At 45.1% G+C, this 25,909-nt stretch overlaps 2 protein-coding genes and 1 long non-coding RNA gene across 4 annotated transcripts; 1 reads left to right on the forward strand and 2 right to left on the reverse strand.

The window, feature by feature from the left end:
- The first annotated feature begins 8,807 nt into the window (after window positions 1-8,807).
- LOC120690409 (glutathione S-transferase T3-like) lies at window positions 8,808-11,017 on the forward strand. The gene is made up of 5 exons (XM_039973048.1): window positions 8,808-8,953; window positions 9,393-9,507; window positions 9,595-9,829; window positions 9,910-10,106; window positions 10,178-11,017. Exons 2-5 carry the CDS (start codon window positions 9,394-9,396, stop codon window positions 10,502-10,504), a joined length of 873 nt encoding a protein of 290 aa, XP_039828982.1. The 5' UTR covers window positions 8,808-8,953; window position 9,393; the 3' UTR covers window positions 10,505-11,017.
- Window positions 11,018-13,108: 2,091 nt separating this feature from the next.
- On the reverse strand, window positions 13,109-18,198 carry LOC120690408 (B3 domain-containing protein Os03g0619600-like). Its single transcript, XM_039973046.1, has 7 exons — window positions 17,951-18,198; window positions 16,610-16,695; window positions 14,924-16,245; window positions 14,630-14,838; window positions 14,153-14,513; window positions 13,843-14,072; window positions 13,109-13,573 (listed from the first exon to the last, which is right to left on the reverse strand). Exons 1-7 carry the CDS (start codon window positions 17,951-17,953, stop codon window positions 13,325-13,327), a joined length of 2,460 nt encoding a protein of 819 aa, XP_039828980.1. The 5' UTR covers window positions 17,954-18,198; the 3' UTR covers window positions 13,109-13,324.
- Window positions 18,199-20,279: 2,081 nt separating this feature from the next.
- LOC120687721 lies at window positions 20,280-23,554 on the reverse strand. 2 transcript variants are annotated; one of them, XR_005680816.1, is made up of 7 exons: window positions 23,162-23,554; window positions 22,585-22,670; window positions 22,154-22,374; window positions 21,738-21,944; window positions 21,162-21,522; window positions 20,898-21,024; window positions 20,280-20,635 (listed from the first exon to the last, which is right to left on the reverse strand). It is a non-coding gene; the product is annotated as an uncharacterized LOC120687721 (long non-coding RNA). The 2 variants fall into 2 exon arrangements; XR_005680815.1 differs by having other exon boundaries at window positions 20,898-21,522; window positions 23,162-23,553.
- Window positions 23,555-25,909: the final 2,355 nt, after the last annotated feature.

Genomic DNA, 25,909 nt, shown 5'->3' on the forward strand with positions numbered 1-25,909 from the left:
GTTGATTTATTTGTAAACCGTGACTTAATTGTATAGGAAATCACCCCCACTTGTTTATGAAGTTAGTCAACTTCATTTGTGCTGTTGATCATGATGCCTTGTGTAGCTAAAATTGGTATTTAACTACTTTATAAACGATTGCCCATGTTTGTTTATAATGTTGTTCTTGCATTACATATAGACACGACTGCCTTATCGGACGGGACGTACGAGCTGATCCCGGAATCTGACGGAGGTGATCTCGAAGCTCAAGTAAACACTGCGGAACTAACTGAAGCCCCGAACCAAAGTTCGGAAGAGCCTAGCGCTGAAATAGTTAGCAATTACCGAGAAGGCAAGCCCCGGACATAACCTATATTTCAAATTATTATCATTTACTGTTATTACTTACTTGCGCATTTACAGTTCTTAGGATTTGAATTGAAACCCTAGATGCATGATCCTAGGAACCTATGTACTGAACACTAGACCTGAGTTCGACTATCTGCTAAGCTTATAGGACCGGTAAAAGTCGAGTGATTGCCTGTCACTCGCGAGCTTTGTAGGAATTGCCTGTTTACTTTTTGTTATCAATATAAGGACGACGGACGGGGTTGTGTTCGATATCATGATCTCATGTGAGACCCCGTCTGTGTTGATGAATTTACTAAGGTCGCGGTGTGTGGTAGTGCTGGTTAAGTTTTTGAAAGTACTAGTCACATGCCGTAAATATGGTACGCGGCAAGCCTAGTAGCCGATTGGACCGGGGAGTGGATATACCTCCCACTCTCTCAGTAGGGATAGGTTTTATTATATGTTGCGCAACACTACGACTTCTAGGGACAAGGTTCGGCCTTGGAGCCCTGTAGTCGGGGAGAGTGGCACTATCCACAAGCCGGAAAGAAAGGTCAACGGTTGTTTGGGAATGACCCGACGGTATTCCAGACGTGTGTGCTAGGTTACCCTTGCAAGGTTGAATTTCGATTCAGAATCGTCCGCCTCTCACGATGAAATGAGACTGCTTGATCTCTTTGCCACACAGAGTAATAAGAGCAACAATATTCTTATTAATCTTGATGTTTGCTTAGAAGTTCCACCATGATTGGATAGTAGATGCTTACATAGAATGGTTAATCAACTAGAATCTTGAAGCTAAAACTTGAAAGTAAGGACCTACTCTTTATTGCTTTTCAGCAAAGGAAAACCAGAGCCTTACAAAGCCTTGCATAGTCTAGCTAAGGTGGGCTACTTATATCCGTTGTCGGTTAAGTCTTGCTGAGTATTAGAATACTCAGCCTTGCTGTTGAAAACCCTTTTTCAGGTATGACTTTTGAGGATCAGATCGCTAGCTTGACCTATCCTTGCACATTGCCTCCTGGCTGGTCCGTAGAATGGGATACGTCTTCGGCCGGCAATGACTGTGACGAGTAATACCATGCTTGGGCTAGCTTGGTATGCTTTTGCGACGTGTTGTAGTCATCGTGTCTCATCTTCCGCTGTTTAGACTCTGAACTTATAATCATAACTTGTATAACTGTTTTATTTAAGTTGGCCTTGTATTAATATTTTTAACTGGTTTGTAATCATTACTATGCCTGTGTTGTAAAAATTGTGGTTGTAATATCTCTGGACTCGCCTTCGTGCGGGGTATGCTTGTTCGATCCGAGAATCGGTGGTTGTATCAGGACGTTACCCGACAGACCAAGAATTGTTCCGTTTGAAGTGCGTTTAAGCTAATGTTGCCTTTATGGTGATGGTTTACGCACTTGAGCCGGGATAATTTAGGCGGTTCTGCCACAGCTTCCCGGCCGCCTTTTTCCGTCGCGCTGTCGCCCACGCGTCGCGCGGAACCTCCTCCATCACTCTTTGGCTTCGCGCTGGCCCTCTCCAGCCCGTGCCACGCGCCCCCAGTGAGCCCGCCGGCCGCCACCGCGACGCCGCCGTGGACAGCCCCGGGCAGAGCCCCAGGACCCCTTCCAGTGCGCTCACGAGCACCTCAAAGACCCCAGCGACCTATTCCTCTCCTTCTTTTGCTCTCTCCTCGCTCCCACGCCACAGAACGCCGCCACCACTCCACCCCGTACTCCGGCAAGCTTGACGCCGCCGCGGAGCCGCCTCACCGCCGCTCCTCCGCCCGCTCTGACCCCCTAGCAAGCACCGCCTCGCCCCCGCGCAGTTCTCCGACCATATCCCCTCGCCCAACCATCACCAGAGAACCCTAGCCGCCGTCGAACTCCACCACCGACCCGCCTGCTCCGTCGAGCCGCCTCCTCCGACCCTCTCCCGATGCGCCAAGTACACCGGGAGGTCCGCGTTGGCCTGCTCGTCGTTTTCCCCAACCCCAACCTCGCCGCCGGCGACTTCCCTCGCTGGATTTGGCCGGCCATCCTCCCTCTGTTCTTTTCCCCACGGCCAGGGACTCCATGTTAGAATTTGGAAAAGCCCAGGGGGCTGTCTGCGAAGCTCTAGACCCAGAGGAATAGTGCTCTAAGGACTTGTTTGTAATAGTTTGTTGTGATCTTTGAAATTCAATATCAATTCGTAGAAAATTCGTAAATTAGCAAATCTGGATGTTTTGGAATCCTCTTGAAGAGCTCTATGCAATAGAACCATAATATATTAGGCTTTAGTTGCAAGTTTTTGCTGTAGGTTTTGATTTGTGTTACTAGGTATATAAATACTTGTTCTTTAATCTTTTTCTTATCTGATGCTTGAAAGATTGTATTGCTCTGAAATTTTTGTGGTAGTTGAATCATGTTACACTAGTTTTGCTATAAAAATTTCATGATCAGTTCTTTGTTATAGCTATTTATTTGATTTAATCCTTGTTTAGTAGACTTTAATTATGATAAATAGTTTCTGTTCTTAGTAATTCATGAATTTATTTCTGCATGTTCTTATGGAGTAGCTTAGCTTGTCCAAGAAGTTTGAGCCTTAGTTCATGACTAGAACAGGAGCAAAAATTGAATCTTGCTAAACTGATGTCTGTTTTGTTTATTTTCTCAGAATTAATCCCGTATAGATAAAATCATGGAAAATTCACAGTAGATAAAACATCCCTGCGTAGATCTCCTGTTAAATTTTGAGATTCTGTTTGGCTCTAGTTTAATCTGTATAATTCAAGCTTGTACTAGGTGTTGCCTGCATAAATGATTTATTGTGACTAAATGGTTACATGTTTTGGCATGATTTTTGCAGGATAGCTTACTCTGTTCATTTTCTGTTTAGGGTAATTTTCTCTACTTTTATTACTGATCATATTCTGAGTGGTGGATTTATTAGCAAACCATGACTTGCTTGTTATAAGAAACCACCCCCACTTGTTGATGAAGTTAGTCAACTTCATTTGTGCTGTTGATCATGATGCCTTGTGTAGATAGATTTGTTATGTAGCTACTCTATAAACGATTGCCCATGTGTGTTTATAGTTCTGTTCTTGCATTACATGTAGACACGACTGCCTTATCGGACGGGACGTACGAGCTGATCCCGAAGTCTGACGGAGGTGATCTCGAAGCTCAAATAAACACTGCTGAACTAACTGAAGCCCCGGACCAAAGTTCGGAAGAGCCTAGAGCTGAAATAGTTAGCAACTACCGAGAAGGCAAGCCCCGGACATAACCTATATTTCAAACTATTATCATTTACTGTTATTATTTGTTTATGCATTTACAGTTCTTAGGAGTTGAATTGAAACCCTAGATGCATGATCCTAGGAACCCATGTACTGAACACTAGACCTGAGTTCGACTACTTGCTAAGCTTATAGGATCGGTAAAAGTCGAGTGATTGCCTGTCACTCGCGAGCTTTATAGGAATTGCTTGTTTACTTTCTGTTGTCAATATAAGGACGACGGACGGGGTTGTGTTCGATATCATAACCTTATGTGAGACCCCGTCTGTGTTGATGAACTTGCTAAGGTCGCGGTGTGTGGTAGCGGTGGTTAAGTTTTTGAAAGTACTAGCCACATGCCGTAAATATGGTACGCGGCAAGCCTAGTAGCCGATTGGACCGGGGAGTGGATATACCTGACACTCTCTCTTAGAGATAGGTTTTATTTTTATGTTGTGCAACACTACGACTTCGAGGGACAAGGGTGGACCGGGCACGGGTGGACCTTGGAGCCCTGTAGTCGGGGAGAGTGTTCCTATCCACAAGCCGGAAAGAAAGGTCAACGGTTGTTTGGAAACGACCCGACGGTGTTCCAAACGTGTGTGTTAGGTTTGCCTTGCAAGATTGAATTTCGATTCAGAATCGTCCGCCTCTCACGATGAAATGAGACTGCTTGATCCCTTTGCCACACAGAGTAATAAGAGCAACAATATTATTTATCAATCTTGATGTTTGCTTAGTTTTCTACCATGATTGGATAGTAGTTGCTTACATAGAATGGGTAATCAACTAGAATCTTGAAAGCTAAAACTTGAAAGTAAGGACATACTCTTTATTGCTTTTCAGCAAAAAGGAAAACCAGAGCCTCACAAAACCTGCATAGTCTAGCTAAAGTGGGTTAAATATACCCATTGGCTGTTAAGTCTTGCTGAGTATTAGAATACTCAGTCTTGCTGTTGAAAACCTTTTCAGGTATGAGTTTTGAGGAGCAAATCGCTAGCCTGACCAACCCTTGCTCGTTGCCTCCTGGCTGGTCCGTAGAGTGGGATTCGTCTTCGGCCGGCAATGACCATGACGAGTGATACCTTGCTTGGGCTAGCTTGGTATACTTTTGCGACGTGTTGTAGCCATCGTTGTCTCTTTCCGCTGCTTTCAAACTCTGAAGTTAAAGTTATGGTTTGTATAACTGCTTTTTAAAGTTTGTACTTGTAATAATGTTTTAGAACTGGTTTGTAATCATTTTATGCCTGTGTTGTAAACTTGTGGTTGTAATATCTCTGGACTCGCCTTCGTGCGGGGTATGCTTGTTCGATCCGAGAACCGGTGGTTGTATCGGGACGTTACCCGACAGACCAAAAATTGTTCCGTTTGAAGTGTGTTTGAGCTAGTGTTGCCTTTATGGTGACGCCCTGCGCACTTGAGCCGGAATAATTCAGGTGGTTCTGCCACAATGTTGTGTCTCCAAATATGTCGTTGGATTGAAATTTCATGATCATGTTGTCAGTGCTCAATAGGTAGTTCCATGTAATGGGATCTCCTCATTATCATATTCTGTAGAATGCCTTTATTTTGTTCCGTAGGAACATCTTTGGAGCAACTGATATCAATAGGTTGAGTAGCGAAGTGAGCTTCAAACTTGTCCCCTTAAACTTATTTACAATGGATTTCAGATATAAATCAACCAAATGTTTGGCATTATTTCACTTTTAGTGATTGTGAAAATCACTCCTTTGACAAACTTGAAAGTTTTCATAATGAGTATTTTTCTAAAAGTGCCTTTGCCTTTGTTAGGACTCATGTTTTGAGATGATTCTTAGTTTTCCGTTGAAATTCAGTCAGAATTTCATGCCACCAAAATTTTATTTTGGTATTCTGATCATTATAGTGATTTTCTGCTTGGAGTAGTTCAAGTATGAGATCAGAATATTTGGCGTAGTTGTACCAACGGTATTGCTGTTGCAATAACCTATTTGAAAGGGAAAATATAGATAATGTCTTTTCGATCATTTATGTATCATCTATAATCTGATCATAAAACTGAAGCTTGCAACAAATCTTTGGTACTACAGAATTGTATTCTGCGATAGATTTGAATTTCATAAGGCAAAGTAATGATTACTTGCCGTGCTTGTGGCAAATTATTGCCTTTTGTTGATCATAGATTATTTGGGTGCAACCCAAAGTTTGCTTTGATCGTTTTCTATTATTCTTGAGATCCGAGAATATATGATGTCTAAAGAAATAATGTGGTTATTTGGTTGTGTCTTGAAATATGGGCTTATGGATTATGTTTATTGATGTCATCAATAAAACCCTTTGCTGTTAGCATTAGTTTGATATCCTTAGCCCAAGTCAGGTAGTTGTGACTATCTGCTGTAGTTTCGGAGAAATCCTTATAAAATGATGAGTCATTTTGATATATGAGAAATCATGTGTAGAATTAATTTACTGAGGTATATTTAAAATATATTGTGTGTAATTTTATGCAAAATATTTGAAATCAAGATGATTCTTGAATCATAATTTAAGGTATATTGTTTTGAATAGTGTAACTATTTTTATAATATTTCTGCGGAAATAAATGACTTGATAGTCATATTTATACAATTTTAATTGTGTAGTATATTTTAGATATACACATTAGGTAATCATCATAAGATGTAGACCTTTAGTAACGGGCAAATAATTTGCTGAATAAAAGCATGGTCTCAGGGCAAATAAATTCGTAAAGAATTTATCGCAGCCGATGCCTAGGTCTCCATTACCTTGTGTTTTTCCAAAATTCAAATTTATATACCTTAATTTTAATTTAGCATAACTCTACATGATGTAGAATATAAATTAAGTCCTATATTTGTAATGATACAAATAAAATAAATTGCACATGAAAAAATTGTTCTAAAATAATATTTGCATAATCGATATGAGATCTGCGGATCATATATGTATAATTACTACGGTAATTATAATATCTATATTATATTGGTGCTAATTTCTAAAATTGATAGTCTATATAGCATTTTTCAAAATTATGCAAATTTAGAATAGCCTGAGGGCTAAAATGAAACAATCTGGGCCTTAAATACGTACATGTAGTATTGAATATACTAAAACATGTAAATATATTTAAAATTTGGGGGCATTTTTGTGAAATTGTAGAGGGAACAGGGGCTCGGCTTGGCTACAGCCGGCCTGCTTGGCCTGGCTCGGCGGCCTGCCAAGGGCCCGTTCGGCTCGACTCGGCCCACCTGCGGGTGGCCGGCCAACCGGCGGCCCGGCTCGGCTTGAGGCAGGGAGGGATGCGGTAGGGGAACCCTAACCGCCTCCCCCCAAGAACCGCCGCCTCCTCCTTTGGCGCGCCGCCGCCGCCGCCATTGCTGCCAGTGGGCGCTGCCGCCGGTGGGTGCCGCCGTCGGGCACCGTCGTGGCTCCTTGTGCGGCGGCGTAGCACCGCCTCCTCCTGGTGTGCGCCCCCCTGCCCCAAATGTCGCGGCGCCCCTTGGCCCCCTGCGGGTCCGCCGCCGCTTGATGCCCGATTGGGCGTCGCCGGTCCGGCCGCCCTCTTGTACGCCAGCCAACAGTCGGTCGCCGGCCACCACCGGCCGGAGGAGGGCCCCTGCGTGGCGGGGTGCTTCGGGTGGTGAAGTGCCGGACGCCGATGGCTCCGATTGCCTTCGCACCGGAGGGCGCTACCACCGCGGGGGTCTTGCGCTGCCGGTGCCGCCGCGGGCGGTGCCCAGCGCCATTGGCGCCGCTGATGGTGGGGGTGCGGCCGCCGATGGCGGTGATGCGGGCTCCAGCGAGGCCATCACGGATGATGTCGAAGGCATCGCTGCAGCAAGGACGTCGTGCGGTAATCGCCGAGGGCGGGGAAGAAGCGGCTGTCGCGAGTGGAGGAGGAGCGATCGCCATGGGCGCCGTCCCTGTTGGAGCAGTGGGCACCGAGGGTGCCACATCTAGTGCCGTCGCTGTCGGGTATCGGCGAGGCCGTCTCCGAGTCCGCGGTGGTGCGGCCAGGGGGTTTGGTGCCCGCTGCTGCCGATGGCGGCCGTATGGGCATCGCCGCCATCGAGGGCGGCGTCGTCATCGTCGAAGAATGAAGGTGCGTTCTTCTTTTGTGATTTAAAGAAAGGAAGATGAACAAATCCGTTCTTACTCGTCATTCTTGCCATGGGTGTGCAGAGGCCTCGTGTTCCCGGCGAGATGCCGAAGTACTCAGAGTAGTAGTCGTCGAGTCTCTGTGTTCTTGGCGAGTTCGCATGGGAAATCGGAGCCGGCGAGTTCCAGAGACGTGAGTTCGGCAGTGTTCTCGGTCTCCCTGTTGCACGAGAACTCGGCGAGTTCTTCCGCCTTCTCTTGCGCTCAGTGAAGAGACAGTGCATGATAACGTGTTGAGAGTCAAAAATGAAGAGATAATGAAATGAGTGAATTCTTGTATAGATTGATGATTGGACCATTCCTTTTATATATACAAGAGGAAAAGGGTGTCTCTTCTCCAAAGGACATGCCCCTTTGAGAGTGACCCCTTCATGAGATTAACAACTACTTGATGACATCCTAATGATGTCATTAATCTAAATAAGTAATTAACTAATTACAGAATTGATCACTAATTTATTTGTTTCATAACAGAAAAAACAGTAAGGTTGCCGCTTGTTGTAAAATGAAAAACTGTAGATCTCTGCTTCAGAGTTGAAGTGTTTCAGCTTCCAGGAAGCGTATTTGATGTCCTAGGCGAGTAGGCGTAAGCAAATACTTCGTAACTGATGATGGCGATTAACGAGGGACAAGTGGGAGAAAATCAAAGGTCACAAAATATGCTACTGTGTAATATGAAGTCAGACACGAGTACACGACTCTAGAGAGGACAGACAGTGAGTCAGTAATAGTGACGCATTTGGAGATTTGACACATCAGGCCAGACATTAGCCACTAGCCAGTGCCTTCTCAATCCCAAACTTGGTGTCTGTTGGAGCCACTATGTGAAAATACGGGATAGATGACGCGAGAAAGTTAGGCTGTCTCCAACAAGGGTTGGCATTGGGGTTGGCAACCTCAAAATAACAACTTTCGTCTACTGTAGCTAGAGGGAACCAAGTCCAACAAGGTTGGCATTCACGGTATGCATTTTGCGTCGGAGGAGAGAGGGTAGCCTTTTTGCCTTCTCCATCCCGAGCGCCGCATTCACAACGGAGCAACGGTCACCCACCCACCCACCCCTATCCAGCGCGAGAGCGGCAGTGCGGCGGCAGACCTCGCCGCCTCGGGTTCGTGCAGCAACCGCAAAGGAGCAGCATCTCCGGCGAGGATACCTTCCGGCGAGGACGCAGGGGACCACCTTCAGGCGGATCCACAGTCAAGGTTCGTAAATCTGCATATTTGTTGTTGTGGATCTTGATTTGTACTGCATGCATAGGGAAACATAGATTCGTGTATAGATCCATGGCTACTTGGCCGGATTTTGGGTCCGCGGCACCGTCCCTGGCCGCCGGCGCACTCCTCCATCGTAGGTGCGGCCGGCGACGGCGCGCGTCCCCGCCTTGAGGACTAGGCGCGGCCGCACCGGCCCTGCCCTGCCTTGGCCCCTTGTCGCCTGCGGTGGCTCCAGCCCGTCCAGCTACGATTAAATCTGCCGTGTGATTAAATCTGGCGTCGTGTTCAATCTGGCCGGATTAAACCTGTAGTAAGCTTTGTACTGAACTATGCTTTCAATGTGTTGTGTGCATGCATTTGCGCTGTGTTCAAATTTCTTACTGCTTCCAATATGTTCGTAAGCCGTGTTGAAATATGAGTGTTGTAGGATGGACAATCGTTTCAATCCCTATAACTGTGATGGTGAGAACTCTCAGGCCTGTCCTGGGGCAGAACAGTGGCAATTTCCTTTGGATGAGATTGAGGAAGGCACCAATTCTCAGGTCTGTCACACATTGAACTGATAGCAAACTTCCTTTAATTGAATAGCAATGTTTGTGGTTGATTGCGTTGTGCTTATACTTTGTTAGTTTGTCCGCAACTCTGGAGGGCAATTTGAATCGGGCGAAGCAAACTTTGGTTTTGTTCAAGAGGACCAGCGGCATTCAAATTTGGAGGCCAATGATTCAATGCTGCAAATGCCAGCTCCTAGACAAAGGAAGGGAACTAGCAAAAGGGTGTCTCAGCGAGGCAAAGCGTTCAGCAAAGAAGAGGACAAAACAATATGTTCTGCATTTTTGAATGTCAGCAAAGACCCTGTGACTGGTATGCACATGCAGTTCGTTCCATTTTTTTATTAGGCACATTTTACACTGTTTCACTTATACTGAGATGCACATTGGCAGGGACAAACCAATCTAGTGGAGGTTACTACCAAAGGATGCATCAGTATTTTTTGGAGAACCTTGGAGCACATTCAACCAGAAGTCATAAAGCCGTCCAGCATCGATGGATGGCTATCCAGAAGGCGGTAAACAGATTCAGTGGCTTCTTTTCTACCGTTCAGAGGCTGGATGAGAGTGGCAAAACTGAAGAAAACCAGGTGAATGTGCTAACAATGTAAGTTTCCTAATGCCTATGTGAATTTGCTAACAAATGTGCTGTATTCCACAGATTGATGATGCAGTCAAAATGTTTGAAGAAACAGAAACATGGACACTCAGGCACTGCTGGAACATACTGCGTCATGAGCCTAAGTGGAGTGACAAAATGTTAGAAATCAACTCAGTGGGCATGGGCACACGAGTGAATGGCGTAGCTGTTGATGATGTTGGTAAACCGGTGTCTGGGGCAAATGCAGACACTACAGCACGTCCTGAAGCACTCCCTAGCCCTTGGCGGCCTCAAATATTCTGCCTCATAAACATCTATGACTGTCTCGACAAATTCCAAAAGGGTCCTAATCACAGTGCTTTCTGCCATTGCATAGGTGTCATCTAAAGCATCAGCAGGGCCCCCATAGGCCAACATCCTCATGGCAACTAAACACTTGTGAATTGGTGCAAACCCTTTTTGGCCTGAAGCATTTTTTTCTGGATAAAATAACTGTTCCGGGCTGTGACATCCTCAACAATGCGAAGGAACAGAGATTTACGCATCCTAAACCTACAAGTGGTAGTGGGTCATTAACAATGTCAGATAAAACATTATGTCCAACCTGCTGACATGCATGATTCAGGAGAATTTAGTCTCATTCAGGCCTTACCTTCTCCGGAATAAAATGTCGCCATACAAGGGTGGATCGTTGAAGTAATTTCGTTGTATTAGCTCATACATCTCATCTCTTTCTCTGTCTTTGACTTCGTGACCAATGACAGATCCTCCCCATGGACGTTTCTTACTCCAACGCATTGATGCAACCAGTGCTGTGGCTTGCAGATCTTCGTCTTGTCTACGGTTCGCGGCAGCAGTCCCACATATCGACATTTTGAGGTACCTCCATGCCATCTCCTCCTGGACGCAAACAGATCAAGGTAAAGCAGAGATTTTTGTTGCTTCTCTATCTGATTGAAGGTTGGCTTCAGTGCATTACCTTGCTCCGGCGTCGCGGTGAGCAGCGCTGCCGTCGGCCGTCGCGGTGAGCAGGTCCTGCCGTCAGGTCTCCGGTGGCCGAGGGATTTGCGAGGGGGCCGGATCTACAAGACAATGGAAGCCCGGACCTTGACCTGCGGCGACGGAGGATCTCGACGAAAGGCGAGTGCAGGGCTCAGGTGTCCGCCCGGCGGCGCGAGCCAACGGCCAGCGTCTGGGGAGAAGAAGTTTGCATACTCTGTTGGAGATCTAACCAAAATGTCAACTGTTGCCATTTTGGCACCCATTGCCAAATGGGCTTTTGCCTACCCAAAATGGCAACCCTTGTTGGAGATAGCCTTAGGTGCCATGAGCTTGTTAGTGTTGGAGAAAGTAAGGGTGCGATTGGTTACTTGGGCTAGTCTAGCCAGGCTTATGATTTAAGCCAGGCCAGTCTAAACCTGGCTTGAGCAATGCAATATGGGGTTGTTTGATTCACTGTTATGGATAAGCTAATACTAGTTAGCTCATGTTTGGTTAGTTGGCTATCGATGATACAATAACCCTGCACAAGGTGAAGGTGGAGTTACCCCCATTGAACGCCTCCCCCTCCAAGCAGTCCCCAAGCTAGCACCGCCGGCCAAGGGGCGGCGCGGGCAACGACCACCGGTCGCCCGGCGTCGTCGCGCGGCTCATGGGCCTCGACGCGCTGCCGCACGGCCAGGCGGCGGGGGACGATGCCCACTCCGGCGCCACGAGCCCGGCCGCGCTCCGGCGGTCGGCCTCCGAGTGCGTGCCGCCGGACCCGTCGCACTTCCAGTTCGTCGACCCGGCCTTCTTCGAGTGGTCGGTGTTGCTGCTCCTGCCACTGATGGAGCGGCCGGCGCCGGCGGCGTTGGCACCGGCCGCGGAGGCGCCGATGCTGCGGGCGCTGGATGCGGGGTGCGCGCGCGCGTTCCAGAGGTGCAGCCGCTTCGACGCGCACGAGGTGTTCCTGGAGCCCGCGAAGCACGACGACCCGGCGGCCGGCGGCGCCCACGGCGAGATCGAGCGCCGCCTCCGCAAGCGTGGCATCGTGGAGCCCGCCCGAGATCTCGAGACACTGAAGCAGATCCTGGAGGCGATGCAGCTCAAGGGCCTGCTCCACCACACCCCCACGCTGCCGCCGCACGTCCTCACCGCTCTGGCGCTGCCATGGCCTCCGCGCTGCCGCATGGCCCGCCATGGCTGGCATCGGGAAGGTTGAGGGCGCAGGCGTTGCCGTCCCGCACACCCGCCGTCGCAAGGCCCGCCGTCCCGTCGAGCAGGGGAGGTGCGCGCAGGAAGGCGAGCATGTCCGGCATGGGAGCAAGTAGGTGGTTGGTGCCGGCGGCGGGGCTTCTCCGGCCGGTGAGTAGAGCAACGAGGTGGGGATTGGCCGCGCGGAGGGGAAGAGAGCCAGAGGCAGGGAGGAGGGCCGGCCGCCGTCGGGAGCTGCGCAGGCTGTATCCAGCGAGTGAGCACCGGCGGTGAGAAAACTTATATAGGCCCACCAAACTAGCATAATACAGACTGCACTAGCTGGATATGCTCAAATCGGGTGTTTCGATGCTTTGCACTACCTAAACCTAGCTTAGAGGTCACTAGCTGGATATGCTCAAATCGGGTGTTTCGATGCTTTGCACTACCTAAACCTAGGTTAGAGGTCTATAAGAGAATCAAACAATGATCGGCTGCATTGCAGAAGTCTGGCTAGAGACTGATGCACCTATCCCATCACACCCTAAAAAGCTAGAAAACAAGCTCTGGTTAAGCACAGCAATGACACGACCAATCAGCTCCGGAGAGTCAAATCTGACAGGGCCCTGTGCCCTCGGAGTTCTCCTGAACCGATGGCGCGCAACCCAAAAGGAACCAAAGCAGGACATGATGTGTACTTGAAAGAGCTTGCTGTTGTCGGATTCTGATCAACGCTACCCCTGGCATAATCGTAACTACAATTAGCTGGGGGATTCATTGGCTAATAACTAAAATAAGGCAACAGCTACTGAGCAGTGTTCTCCCCAATTTTTATTTTTTTTATAACATGCAATGCAAAACAAATCTGCCTGCTAAATGTACTTTGAGCAACAGATGTTACAGATTGGTTTCTAACTACTTCCGGAGATCGTCAAGCCACAACCATGGGTTAGCTACATAGTACAAAACGGGAAAAATAAGCCCCAGGGCACCAGCCGAAAGAACAGGGGCCACATTTTCATCCACGGCAAACTAAAACTGCTCCTTGCGAATGATATACACTGCCATGGTAAGCTTCTCCTTCTTCTTCAGTTCGAACAGACAGATATCGCCGACACGCAGGCCATTGCCACGAGCGAAATTGGGCCAACCTCCATTAATAAACCACCTCCTACCATTATGAAACATCATTTTGGCCTCCCATGTCTTCCCCCCACACTGGAGCACCAGGGTTTGTCCTTTCGTTGGAAGATATACCGAACCATATCGTGAAGCTAGTTCCTGATGAATCATGAATAGATAATTACCAACATGTTGCAAGGTTCAATAACGTTGTGATTAACCTAGACAACTCCGATGTTGCATATTGGTGAGGAAAATATTACATGGTTATGATTTTTACAGAAATCATTTTCTTATATGAGGGGGAGAGAATAGGTTAGCACTCAGATGACAAAAAAGATGCCAACTATAACAAAAAGAGGTTAAGATGACAGGAATCGCATCCTTAAGAATAGAAAAATAACATAAAACAAAAGAATTGAACTTACTAGCATCCAACGCTGAGCAACACCAACATTGTTGTTCTTCATTACTGCTACACAAAGGGGAATTTCAGATCGGATAGCTCGCACTCGCTCTTCAACAATCCTCTTTTGGGATTTAGATAGAGGGCTCTTGCATGGTACAAAGTAGGGAGGCTGAAATGGATCAGAGTCTTCGCTCTCTAATGATTCATGAGGAATTTCATGCATGTCACTTTCCTGGGAAATATGGTTTCCTGCAGAAAATTTTAGGCCATAAGAAAAATGAAAAAATAATCTATAAATACACTAACTTTCTAATGTTTTGCTATAGTACCGGTGGTTGGTTCCTCCTCGATATGGACTTCCGAAGCCATTTTTGTAGTAGATCCACCAGGGCATGATCCAACCCTTTGAAAACCAGCCCTGCCTATGGAATGAGTTGCTGTTTCATGAAGTATATAGACCGTAAATGTGGATCTCCCCCCACCTTTTGTTGGAAAAAGGAGGACGATATCTCCCTCCTGAACATGATTGTCACAGATAAAGTCTAACCACTGCCCCATAAGAAAGTTCTTTCTACTTTCATTTCTTTTGTAGAATTTGGGATGCCACTTCTTGCTCGTGCCAGGCATCTCAAGTGTCACACTTGTGCTTTTATCTGGGAAATGTGCCAGTGCATATTCCTTGGTAATTCCCTGATAACAAATGGAACATGATGTCACGAAACCTTGAAGATCATAATAGCTAAATGTCTCCTATAACAATGGCACAGCTATCAACAAAAAAGTTAACATTGAGAGAACTGAGTTACCAGATAAGGACCCGGGGGTTGAACACTGGTCTTCCGCATAGTTGCTACATAAACAGTGAATTCAGGTTGAATTTCCTTGATAAGCTTCATTACTCTACCCTTTTGTGCTTTAGATAGATAAGTTCTATATGATAAAACATAATCAGCCCCCAGGGATGATCGAAGATCATCTGATTCCAAAGATAGGTTTTCTGAGGGAATGTCTTCTCCTGTACAAAATTTCACAACAGAGTTTAACAATAAGGGATGTATAATTCGAGGCAAATATGCAAATAATTTGAATAATATTATAACCTGACTCCTCAGATGATGAGGATGCTGCAGCCATCTTTTTTAAAGTTTTCCCGTGACGACAAGAGCTACCCTTCTGATGCTCAGCGAGACTTTCACTGCTTTCTGATGCTTCTGTGGTATCATGTTGAGAAATGCTTGAAATATCAACAGAATCTACACTTCTTTCTCGAACACTTGGGATATTTTTTATGCCACGACAGGAAAACAGTTCCTCACAACCATCATTTGCTGAGTATGACGTGACTTTGTCCACAGCATCATTTTGCAGAGTGGGCAGCTGTGGTACATTTGCAGCGATGCTTCTCTGAGGCAACTCATATTTAGCCCTATAGTCTAGTTGGAATCTGATCTCTTCCTTTTCTCTTTCTGGCATCAAGCCATCTATGATATTGCTATTACTCTTACTATTACTATTACTATTACTATCACCATGTACTTCAGACTTGTCCATGCTGTTTCTCAGCGAACCTACAGCCCCATATTTGTTTTGATCTGCAGCAACCACAGTTTCTTTATCCTTTACAGACTTGACTTCCATATTCTTGCAGCCAACTGAAGCATGTTGATTTGTCTGGTTGTCATGATTTCCACCACTATCCTTCATGCTATTTGATTTTCCTCTACTTTTTTCAAGAACCAAGTTTCCAAGCTCGGCTGTGGAACATGATGACCCTAATTTATTAGATCTTAAAACCACATTCTCTCTATTCATAACTAATCCTTTGAATTCTGCTGTTGGTATTTTTGTGGTTTTCTTCGATTTGCGAGCCAACTCTTCCATTGTTTCCAACATGTGAGACTGGTCAGTGTCTCCCGATGTACCCAAGCAATTCACAATCAAGGGGCTAGGCTGCTTAATGTTAAATGTACCAGGGTTCTCATGATCCACTTGCTGGTTATTACCATTGTTGCTCTTAGCTGATTCTGTCTCAATGATTTCACAAGAATATGATGCCTTGGCACTTGTATGGGCAGAAATTTTATCAATGCGTCCTCTATTCGTGCAGTTGCCCATTGGCCGCATGTTTGACTTATTTTTAGTGCGCTTCTTTTGTGAAGGATATTTTTTGTTGAGAGATGCATATATGGTCACAAATGATTTACTTTTTCTATTTTTCCATGCCCCTGAATCTCTTGTGGACTCTACTCTCTTGCTGATTGGCTGATGTACGATTGAACCAAAATGAGCATGGCTTGGTGGTCTTTCACTTGGTACCTTCTCTACAGATCTGACACAAGTAATCTCACTGCGCTTTTGCAGGCATTCATAACAGAACCATTCTAGTAATGAAGCATCAAAGACAACTTTCTCCAAACAGTATCTACACAAAGCCGAATTATAATTAGAAAAGGCCAATCATAACTAAATAAACTGTAACAACATAGGAATTAGTTAATTTGCAAATATCAATTTCTAATTATAAATCAACCAAATGTGAGGCATGATTCATTTGGTTGATTTATAAATCTACTCCACTTCAAATTCATTGGCGTGAAAATAATGAGATAACACACTGTATCAAATATCAAACATATCTCTTTATAATAGCATTATTTTCTTTATAATACCATTATTTATATGGATTCCCACAAGGAACAAAATATTGTTGGCTATGCCCATGAACATGCATCACATAAAATCGAATATAATTAAATAAAACATGATTAGGGTAAAAGAGAACATACTGGTGCACAGCAGAACACTTGCAGTCTCTGCAACATAACAGAATATGTCTAAAACCAATATCTCCGCATACTTCACACACAATGTTCTGCATAAATGCCAAAAGGTTTGCAGTTATCAGTTTACAGAAGTAATTCACAATATGATCATCAAATTGCTTTAAATATATTCCAATGTTTGCTGATAAAGTATGAGTGTTACATCAATAGAACATGTTTACACTTAAGTCTTCCTCTTTCCTTTCTTACATCTGATCCACATAACTGCACTTAATTTGCCAATGGTGCCATAAATCGATATTCCGGATTTTCCATTTGGAAATTTGGGCCAAAATTAAATAATAAATAGGTCCTTGGCACCAAAACTTTATGAGCATTTTCTCTTTGGCTGGTTACTGAGGCTAGCTTTTCTATAGGTCCTGGGGTCGATTCCCAGCTATATGTGGTTTTATTTCGCGCAAGTTGTAAGCCAAAGAAATATGAGGAGCACCCACTTTCCACCACACCAGTGTACTACTTGTCCTTAGGCTTATATAAATCCTATTTAATCGTCATAAAATTCAGTAAGACCAGGGTTTTAAACAAAAACTACACATTTCCGTTCAACTCCAGGAATAACGGATTTCGCAAATTCCAGCTGGAATTTCACTGAAATTTTGAACACTGGTCCCCCACTGGTGACGTGGTAATGAAAGGCATTGAGAGCGATGGACCATACATTTGCATCAGATCACACACGTACTGACTTGGTAACCCAAAGACAAAAATTATGGATGGAATTGTGGAATACCAGAGTAAACAGAACCAAACAAAATTACATTACACCGCAATAAAACAGCTCGACCAACCTAGGGTGAAATAGGTGCCGTTAAAGGAAACATGCACCCGAATTCGAGTCGAGTATAGGAACTGGGTGGTTCCCGCCCACACACCTCGTGCCGACCGTGCTAGGTTTGATTCCCTACATTGCACCTCAGCTCTTATACAACACCATGCCCCAATCTCATTGCACAATACCACAAAGGGATCCCGTGGCGCAATCGGGGCAATCGGTACCCCGTGAACTCGTGATTAACATTTCAGTGTCCTTTCCATCCCTATCGACACAGGAGCGCCGCAATAGTGTGCCTGACAAGAGCTAGTGCCTAACCTTGCCGCACGAAGGGAACATCCAGGCCATGCCCGGCCCGCGCCGACTATCCCCCCGTCAATCAGTCGCGAAGAAAACATCTATCTTCTTGGTGGGAGCGCATTGCCAACCAACATCACCCCGGCCAAGAATCGAGGGAGGAAGACAGGAAACCGCGAGAGGACAGGAGAGGATGGATCGAGGAGTGCCCATACCATGATTCCTTTCGAAGGTCGCCGCGACCGTCCCGCTCCCAAGGAAAAACACGAAGCCCTCAACAGCTCAGACAACCTGGGGCTGAGGGGCGCGCATTTGCGGAGGCCGAAGGGGCTTGTTACGGGCGACGAGGAGGAGGGAGGCGGCGGTACGGCGGGCGGTCTGAAGGAACGAAGACGGTGGAGAAGAAGAGGAAAGGGGAGCCGCGCGGGCCACCGTTGGATTCGGCTTCGGACGACCGGGCCCGGGGCGGAAGCGAGATTTTCCAGAGCTACTCTTTTTTTTGAGTGGTTTCCAGAGCTACCTGAGACTTGTTTCCGTATCGGGCCAGGTTGGGCCCACTCCGACGTCCGGATCAGGATCACCCTGGGACTCTTCGTTCAGGGACTTGGGCCCACAGAGATCAAAATTTTTTGATCAAGGAATCTTGCATGCATAATACATTAAATAAAGTCTATTTGCGAAATTTTTTCACAGATGGATGTAACTTTTCGTGACGAATCTAATGACGGTAATTAAGTCATGATTTGTTACAGTAATGCTACAGTAACCATCCACTAATTGTGGATTAGTATACCTCGTTAGAATCGTCTCGCTAAGTAGCCCTAGAGTTCTGCAATTAGTTTTATTATTAGACTTTATTTAATACTTCAAAAATTAAGATTCTTCGATCCAAAATTTTGGATCTGGACATCCAAACAGGGCCTTGTTTCCGCATTCAGGCACCTGACATAGAGGAAGGCAGAAAGCTAGGCTCCGTTCACTTCCTAAAAAGTTTGCTACAGTAACAGTCACATCAAATTTTCGAACACATACATAGAGCATTAAATATAGTTGAAAAAATAACTAATTGTACAGTCTAACTGATTAGCACGAGATGAATCTTTTAAGCCTAATTAGTTCATGATTGGATATTATTTGTCAAATAATAATGAATTGTGCTACAGTAACTTCTCATTCTAAAATCGCGAACTGAACGGGCCTCAAGACGGAAAGCACAAATGCACAGAACAATCGAGACGGGCACACGAGCTCCACATCCAAGGGAATTATATGGGTCTGCCCAAATCTCCTCTCCAGTCAAGCACGAGTTTGGCCGTGTTTGGTTTGGCCTCTGCAAAATTTCGCGAAAACTTTTTGCATATTTGACCAGAAATTTAGAGTAGTAAATAAAGTCTAATTACAAAACAACCTCCACAACCCCTCGTGTAAATCGCGAGACGAATTTAATGAGCCCTTTGACCACGCGATTAGAGGGTGATTACTGTAGCATCACTGTAGCAAATTATCAATTAATTACCGTCATTAGATTCGTCTCGAAAAGTTACACTCATCTCTAAAAAGATTTTGCAAATAGACTTTGTTTAGTACTCTATGCAGACATTTGTTCTATGCAGACATTTGTCTTTTTGTGTAAAGTTGATGGAACCTATAACCAAACACAGCCATATTCGCCAACAAGGCAACAATTAATACAGTAGGTGTTTTTTTACACAAGTATGTCTGCATGTGTATGCAACATGAGACTGATGGCGCATTACCTCCCACAATGGATTTTGCCATATCAAACTCCTTTTGGCTCATGTCACCTCTACTCTATCCTAGTTCGCAGCTAGGGATGAAAACAGTCGAAACTAACAAAATCAAATATGGTGAAAACGACTATAAAATTAATTGAAAATGATAACTTCTATATTTTTCTAAAAAGGGAACGGTCAGAAATAGTATCATAACAAAAAAAGATATCATAAAACAGAAAATGGTGTCCGTCGGTACGGGAATTTCTCATCCCACTCTCATCCCTATTCCTCACCAGCGACACCCCTACTTCTCTACATGGTAGTCCACCATGAACTTTGTTGCCATCGCCACCACCTCGTCGAGGCAATGGGAAAAGGATATGCGGTGGTCATGTACTCATGTGAGAGCGAGTATGGTGTAGGGGACATAAAATTTTTATCTTCATCACAATGTTTGGGTTCATAAGGTTTGGGTTAAAGCTGTGGGACCCGCATGGCCAGACTCACCGTTTCGTTTCCCACCGAAACACACCCCCCTCCCACTTGGTATGAATTGATGGGAAACGAGCTCGTCTTATTCCTATCCCATACCTGTTTCTTAACCCTTTCCATGTATCCAAATAAGGGATTAGCTAGCCATCTTCCCTCATTTGCCTTTCTCATCCTTCTTTTCCTACTATCCAAACATCAACTAGAGGTGATGACGACGTAGGAGAGGGAAGGGGAAACCCTATCTTTGACCCTTCCCTTGCCAGACCCTTCATATGGCACAACCAAATACCATAGGGGACGAACGGGCCAATATCCAGAGGCCCATGAGTATTTCGTAGCAAAGAATCTAATAATTCTCGAAGTTATAACACCTATACAAATTTTTGAACAACCAAGAACACAACTTTTCTTCTACTTCAAACTAAACTGCTCCCTGGAGATGATATGGACCTTCATGGTAAGCTTCCTCGCGTTCTACTTTAGATCGAACAGACAGATGTCACCGACTCGCAGACCATTGTCACGAGCAAATTTGGCCCAACCTCCATTAAGAAACCACCTTCTACCATTATGAATCACCATCTGGGTTTTCCATGTCTTCCCCATGCACTCGAGCACCACAGCTTGCCCGCTAGCTGGAAGATGTACAGCAGCATACCGAACACCTAATTCCTGGTGTGTTGTCGACAGAAAATTAGCAACACGAATAACTTTGTGACTAAACGAGAAAATTTATAGGGTCTATATATGTTGATTCTATATGGCTGATCGGGTCGACAAAAACATGATATGACATAACCGCAAATAATTTGCTGATGAGGGAGAATGAATAGTTGCATTCAGATGATCAACAAGCATGCAGTTTAACAATTACAGGAACCGCCTTGAAACACAAAAAAAAAATATTCAATACCAAAACTGGAGCTGAACTTACTAGCATCCACTTCTGAGCATCACCAACATTGTTATTCTTCATTACTGCTACACAAATAGGAACTTCGGATTGGATGGCTTGTACTCGCTCTTCAACTATCTTCTTTTGGGATTTAGATAGATAATTCCTGCATGGTACAATGTACAGAGGCTGCAATGAACCACCAGAGTCTTCACTCTCCAAAGATTCGTCTGCAGACAGTTTTGGGCCATACGAAAGGGACCATCTAAAATCCTACTAAATTTGTAAATATGTTTCTAATACCATTTGTGGGTTCCTCCATAATGTGCACTTCAGAAGCCATCTTTGCACTAGATCGACCAGGGCATGGGCAAACTATTTGAAAACCAGCTCTACCAATGGAATGAGTTGCTGATGCACAAAGTAGATAGACCGTATATGTATATCTTTTCCCACCCTCTGCTGGAAAAAGAAGGCAAATATCTCCCTCCTGCACACGATTGTCACGGACAAAATCTAACCACTGCCCCATAAGCATGTTCTTTCGACTGGCATTTCTTTTGTAGAATTTAGGATGCCACTCGCTCCTCTTGCTAGGCGTCTGAAGTGTGACATTTGTGCTTCTATGTGGGAAATGTGGAAATGCATAATCCTTGGAAATACCCTGATAACAGATGGAACATGGTGTGCTGCTGTTAAAAAAACCGAATACTAAACAAAATCATTTCAATCATCAAGCAAAAAAAAAAGACAACAAGAAGAAGTCATGTGTCCATGCGTGTTCATAAGATTCATGACAAATTGAAGATCATAGTTAAATTTCCCATGTAATTTTGACACACAAAGTTTCCTATTCAAAAGGAGTAGCGAATAATTTACCAGGAAAGGTCCCGGGGGTTGAATATTCCTCTTTTGCATGACTGCTACAAAAACAGTGATTTTAGGTTGAATTTCCTGGATAAATGCAATTACTCTCTCCTTTTGTGCTTCAGATAGAATACTTCTATATGATAAAACATAATCAGCCTTTTGGGGGTGCCTGAATATCATCCGGCTCCAAAGAATAGTTTGCAGAGGGAATATATTCTGCTGTAAAAAAAATGCAACGAATTATAATAATACGTGATGTATAATTTGAGGAAATATGCAAGTTACAATAGCAACAATGCTAATCTGGGGCAACTCATTATTAGCCCTATAATCATATTGGAATCTGACATCTACCTTTTCTCTTTCTAAGCCATCTATGGCATTGCAATTACTTTCACCATATGCTTTAGTCACGTAAGATTTACCTTTTCTTTTTCCTCCAGGCCCTGCTTTCCTTGCTGACTTCACTCTCTTGGTAACTGGTTGATGTACGGCAGAACCAAAATGAGCATAACTTAGTGACCTTTCACTTGTCACCTTCTCTAGAGATCCGCTGCATGATGTAACTTCACCACGCCTTTGATGGCATTCATAACACCACCACTCTGCTAATGATGCATCAAAGATAACTTCATCCAAACAGTATCTACACAATGACAAATCATAATACGAGAAGGCCAATCATAATCAATGGTGTACATAAGGTAGAACACTGGATGTGATTTACCATAGATTACTTTTGTAAGGGATAAGCTTATCTTTTTGTTTAGGTTTGGACTAATTTATTGTTGTGTATGCCCATTAACAAGCATTATATAATTTAAATAAAGTATCATCACGGGGAAAGAAAACATACAGGTGCACCACAGAACACTTGCAATCTCTGTAACAGATCAGGAGATGCTTGTAACCAATATTTCCGCACACTTCACAGACGTTGTTCTGCAGAAATACCAAGAGGTTTGCTGTGTTATGAAATTATCAATTATACAAGTAACGTAACTCGCAAAACAATCATCACATTGTGTCGGCGAAATACCACCACCGGTGACGAGCAAAGCGAAAGATAGATCAGAATCCTTCCTAGGCACAAGGAGTCACCAGCACCGCTTCTAAATTCTCATGTGACCATTTCAAAGTTGCAATAGCTCAGCCCAATCCAAAAATTGGAGGACTAACCCTACTGTGACCACGAGTTGCATCCAGATTGACTACTGGAGGACCAGAACTAGGAACGAACAGTACGCCACAATCATTGGACCAAGGCGGGTCCAATGATCCCCCATCAATCCGTCGCCCCAAGAAACCATCTCTTTTCGTGGGGGCTTGGGTGCATTGCCAAATGCCAACGAAACTCACTCCGGCCGCATCTATAACAAAGTCAGGAACCCCCAAAAAAGCAGGACAAGAGGGGAAGGATGGAGTGCACAAACTATGCTCATGCCGATTCTGATCCCGGAATCTCCAGGAAGGCGCTGCGGAGAAGGGGATCGAGGCGGCCGGTGGAGAGGAGAGAAGTTGCTGCGGCGAGCCGTTGGTCCGACGGCAGCGATGATGTCTGCTATAAAAAATATTTACGAATCGGTCCAAATATTTACAAATAACCCCTGATTGGGATCGCTCGTTGGTCGGTCCGGCGGTCAGCTGTACGCTCTGGCTGTGCGGCTTGGCTTTGAGTCCAACGTCTTCCTGATGAACGCGTTCCTCTCTGCCATGGTCCATCACGGGCAGCTCGCCGACGCGGTGCCGTTGCTGTTGTTCGACCATGCTTGTGTCTGGTGGCGAAGGATGGTCAGGGAAGCTGTTGGTGCTTGGCGCCGACGGGTTCTCCTTCAGCACCGTGCATCCAGGACGTGCAGCAAAGGGTGGTGGGCTTGGCAAGCGGCTTGCAAGCTCGTGCGCAGCTTGTCCAGACTCCAAAACAATTCTGATGTTGATATGGACACACGTAACAATGCGGAGCAGCCAGGTAACCAAATCTCTGGTTTCCAACAAAAAAAACTTTAAGGCTATGGCACATGAGATTTTAGACATGGTTACAAGTGATCTTTTTGAGGAGATTGCGAATAAGGTCATGGCTGAAAATGATGGCAATGAAGGCTCAGTGATGGAGTCGTTGGGTGCTGATGGCAAATTTGTGTGCAGCAGGGATGCAACCACTTGTGAGGGAGTTAATGGCGAGGCGGTAGCTTTCAAAGTTACGCCTGCAGCAACACCTACACAATTGCGGCAGTTGGACGTTATCGTTGGGAGCACAGACGTGGTGGGTGACATGGCCATGGATGCGGCTGATATACACAAGGTGGGTGGGGCTGACCAGGAGGGCTACTCTACCACTGAATCTGGTGGACGAGAGCACAGCACACAGAGCATAGGAGGAAGAGAGGTCTCTATCTGTATTTCTTCTTTCTGCTTTTTCACTTGTTGTTACATAAGGGTGAGAGTGACCTCCTATTTATAGGAGAGAGTACATATGAATTACAGTGTGTGAATGAGTTGAAATATCTTCCCCCTCTTCATTTAATTGGCCACCATTCAAAGTCTTTCATTCATATACTATTGCTTAGACTTTGATTTATAACACTCCCCCTTGGCCAATTGAATGTCATGTGTATGCCTCGTTAAAAACTCATCCCAAAAACCCGGTGGGAAAAAAGGGTATGCGAAAAGAGTACATCACATGCATCAGCTTACGTTGCACATGTTGCCTCATTAAAAACCTTGCATGAGAAAACCTGGTGGGAAAAACTCATCAAGGGAAAAAGAGTACAACAGTTGATGTTGGGTCAGTACTTCGGGACCGACACGTGATCTTCAGGATCACGATTATGGGCTATGGGTTTCAGGGTTGATCTCTCCCTGAACACTGCAACTCTCTAAGTCGTCTCATACCAATTCCACGAACACACCTGTGGAAGCTGGAAGCTTGCAGAGACTTTGTGAATAAATCTGCCAGATTTTCACATGACTTAGCTGCAGAATCTTTATATCCCCGCTCTTCTAGAGCTCGTGGGGGTAAAAGAACTTAGGAGCAATATGCTTCGTGAGATTGCTCTTAACATAGCCCATATGCATATGTGCAACACAAGCCGCATTATCCTCATAGATAATGGTGGGGGCGTCAACAGTATTCATACCACATGACTTCTGGATGTGGTCAATCATTCGACGAAGCCAAACACACTCTCGTGCAGCTTCATACAGGGCAATTATCTCTGAGTGGTTAGTTGATGTGGCAACCAGGGTCTGCTTCACAAACCGCCATGAGATGGCTGCACCACCGCAGAGAAATACAAAACTAGTTTGTGATCTGGCATTATGCGGGTCAGACATATAGCCAGCATCAACATAACCCACCATAGAGGGAGCCCCCTTTCTTGAATACCATAATTCAAGATCCTGAGTACCCTGTAGGTACCTGAGGATGGTTTTCACGCCAACCCAATGTCTTCTGGTGGGGGAAGAACTGTACCTAGCCAACAAGTTCACTGCAAATGCAATGTCTGGCCTTGTGCAATTTGCAAGGTACATTAGTGCACCGATAAAACTTAGGTATGGGACTTCAGGTCCCAAAACCTCCTCATCCTCTTCCTTGGGTCGGAATGGATCTTTATCCGCTTCTAATGATCGAACGACCATGGGGGTTTTTAGAGGGCGGCACTTGTCCATATTGAACCTTTCAAGTACCCTCTTTGTATAGGTGGACTGGTGTACAAACACTCCTTTAGGGAGGTGTTCGAGCTGCAGGCCCAAACAAAATTTGGTTTTACCCAAGTCTTTCATCCCAAACTCCGTCTTGAGGTAAGCCGACGCTTCCTCAATGTCCCTTGTGGTACCGATGATATTCAAATCATCGACACAAACTGAGATAATGCAGAATCCATCAGTGGATTTCTTTATGAACACACAGGGACAATCATCATTGTTTGTGTAACCTCTCTTCAGGAGAAAGTTACTCAATCGATTGAACCACATCCTTCCGGATTGTTTCAACCCATATAACGACCACTGCAGGCGAACGCTGAACATGTTGCGGTTCTGATTCGGTCCAGGGATCTTGAGTCCTTCATGGACTTTTATATATATTTCCGAATCAAGTGGCCCATATAAATATGCGATCACATCATCCATCAACTGCATTTTTAAATTCATGTTAGCTGCCATAGATATGAGATATCGGA

This window comes from Panicum virgatum, chromosome 9N (genome assembly GCF_016808335.1).
Source record: "Panicum virgatum strain AP13 chromosome 9N, P.virgatum_v5, whole genome shotgun sequence".
Classification (NCBI taxonomy): domain Eukaryota; kingdom Viridiplantae; phylum Streptophyta; class Magnoliopsida; order Poales; family Poaceae; genus Panicum; species Panicum virgatum.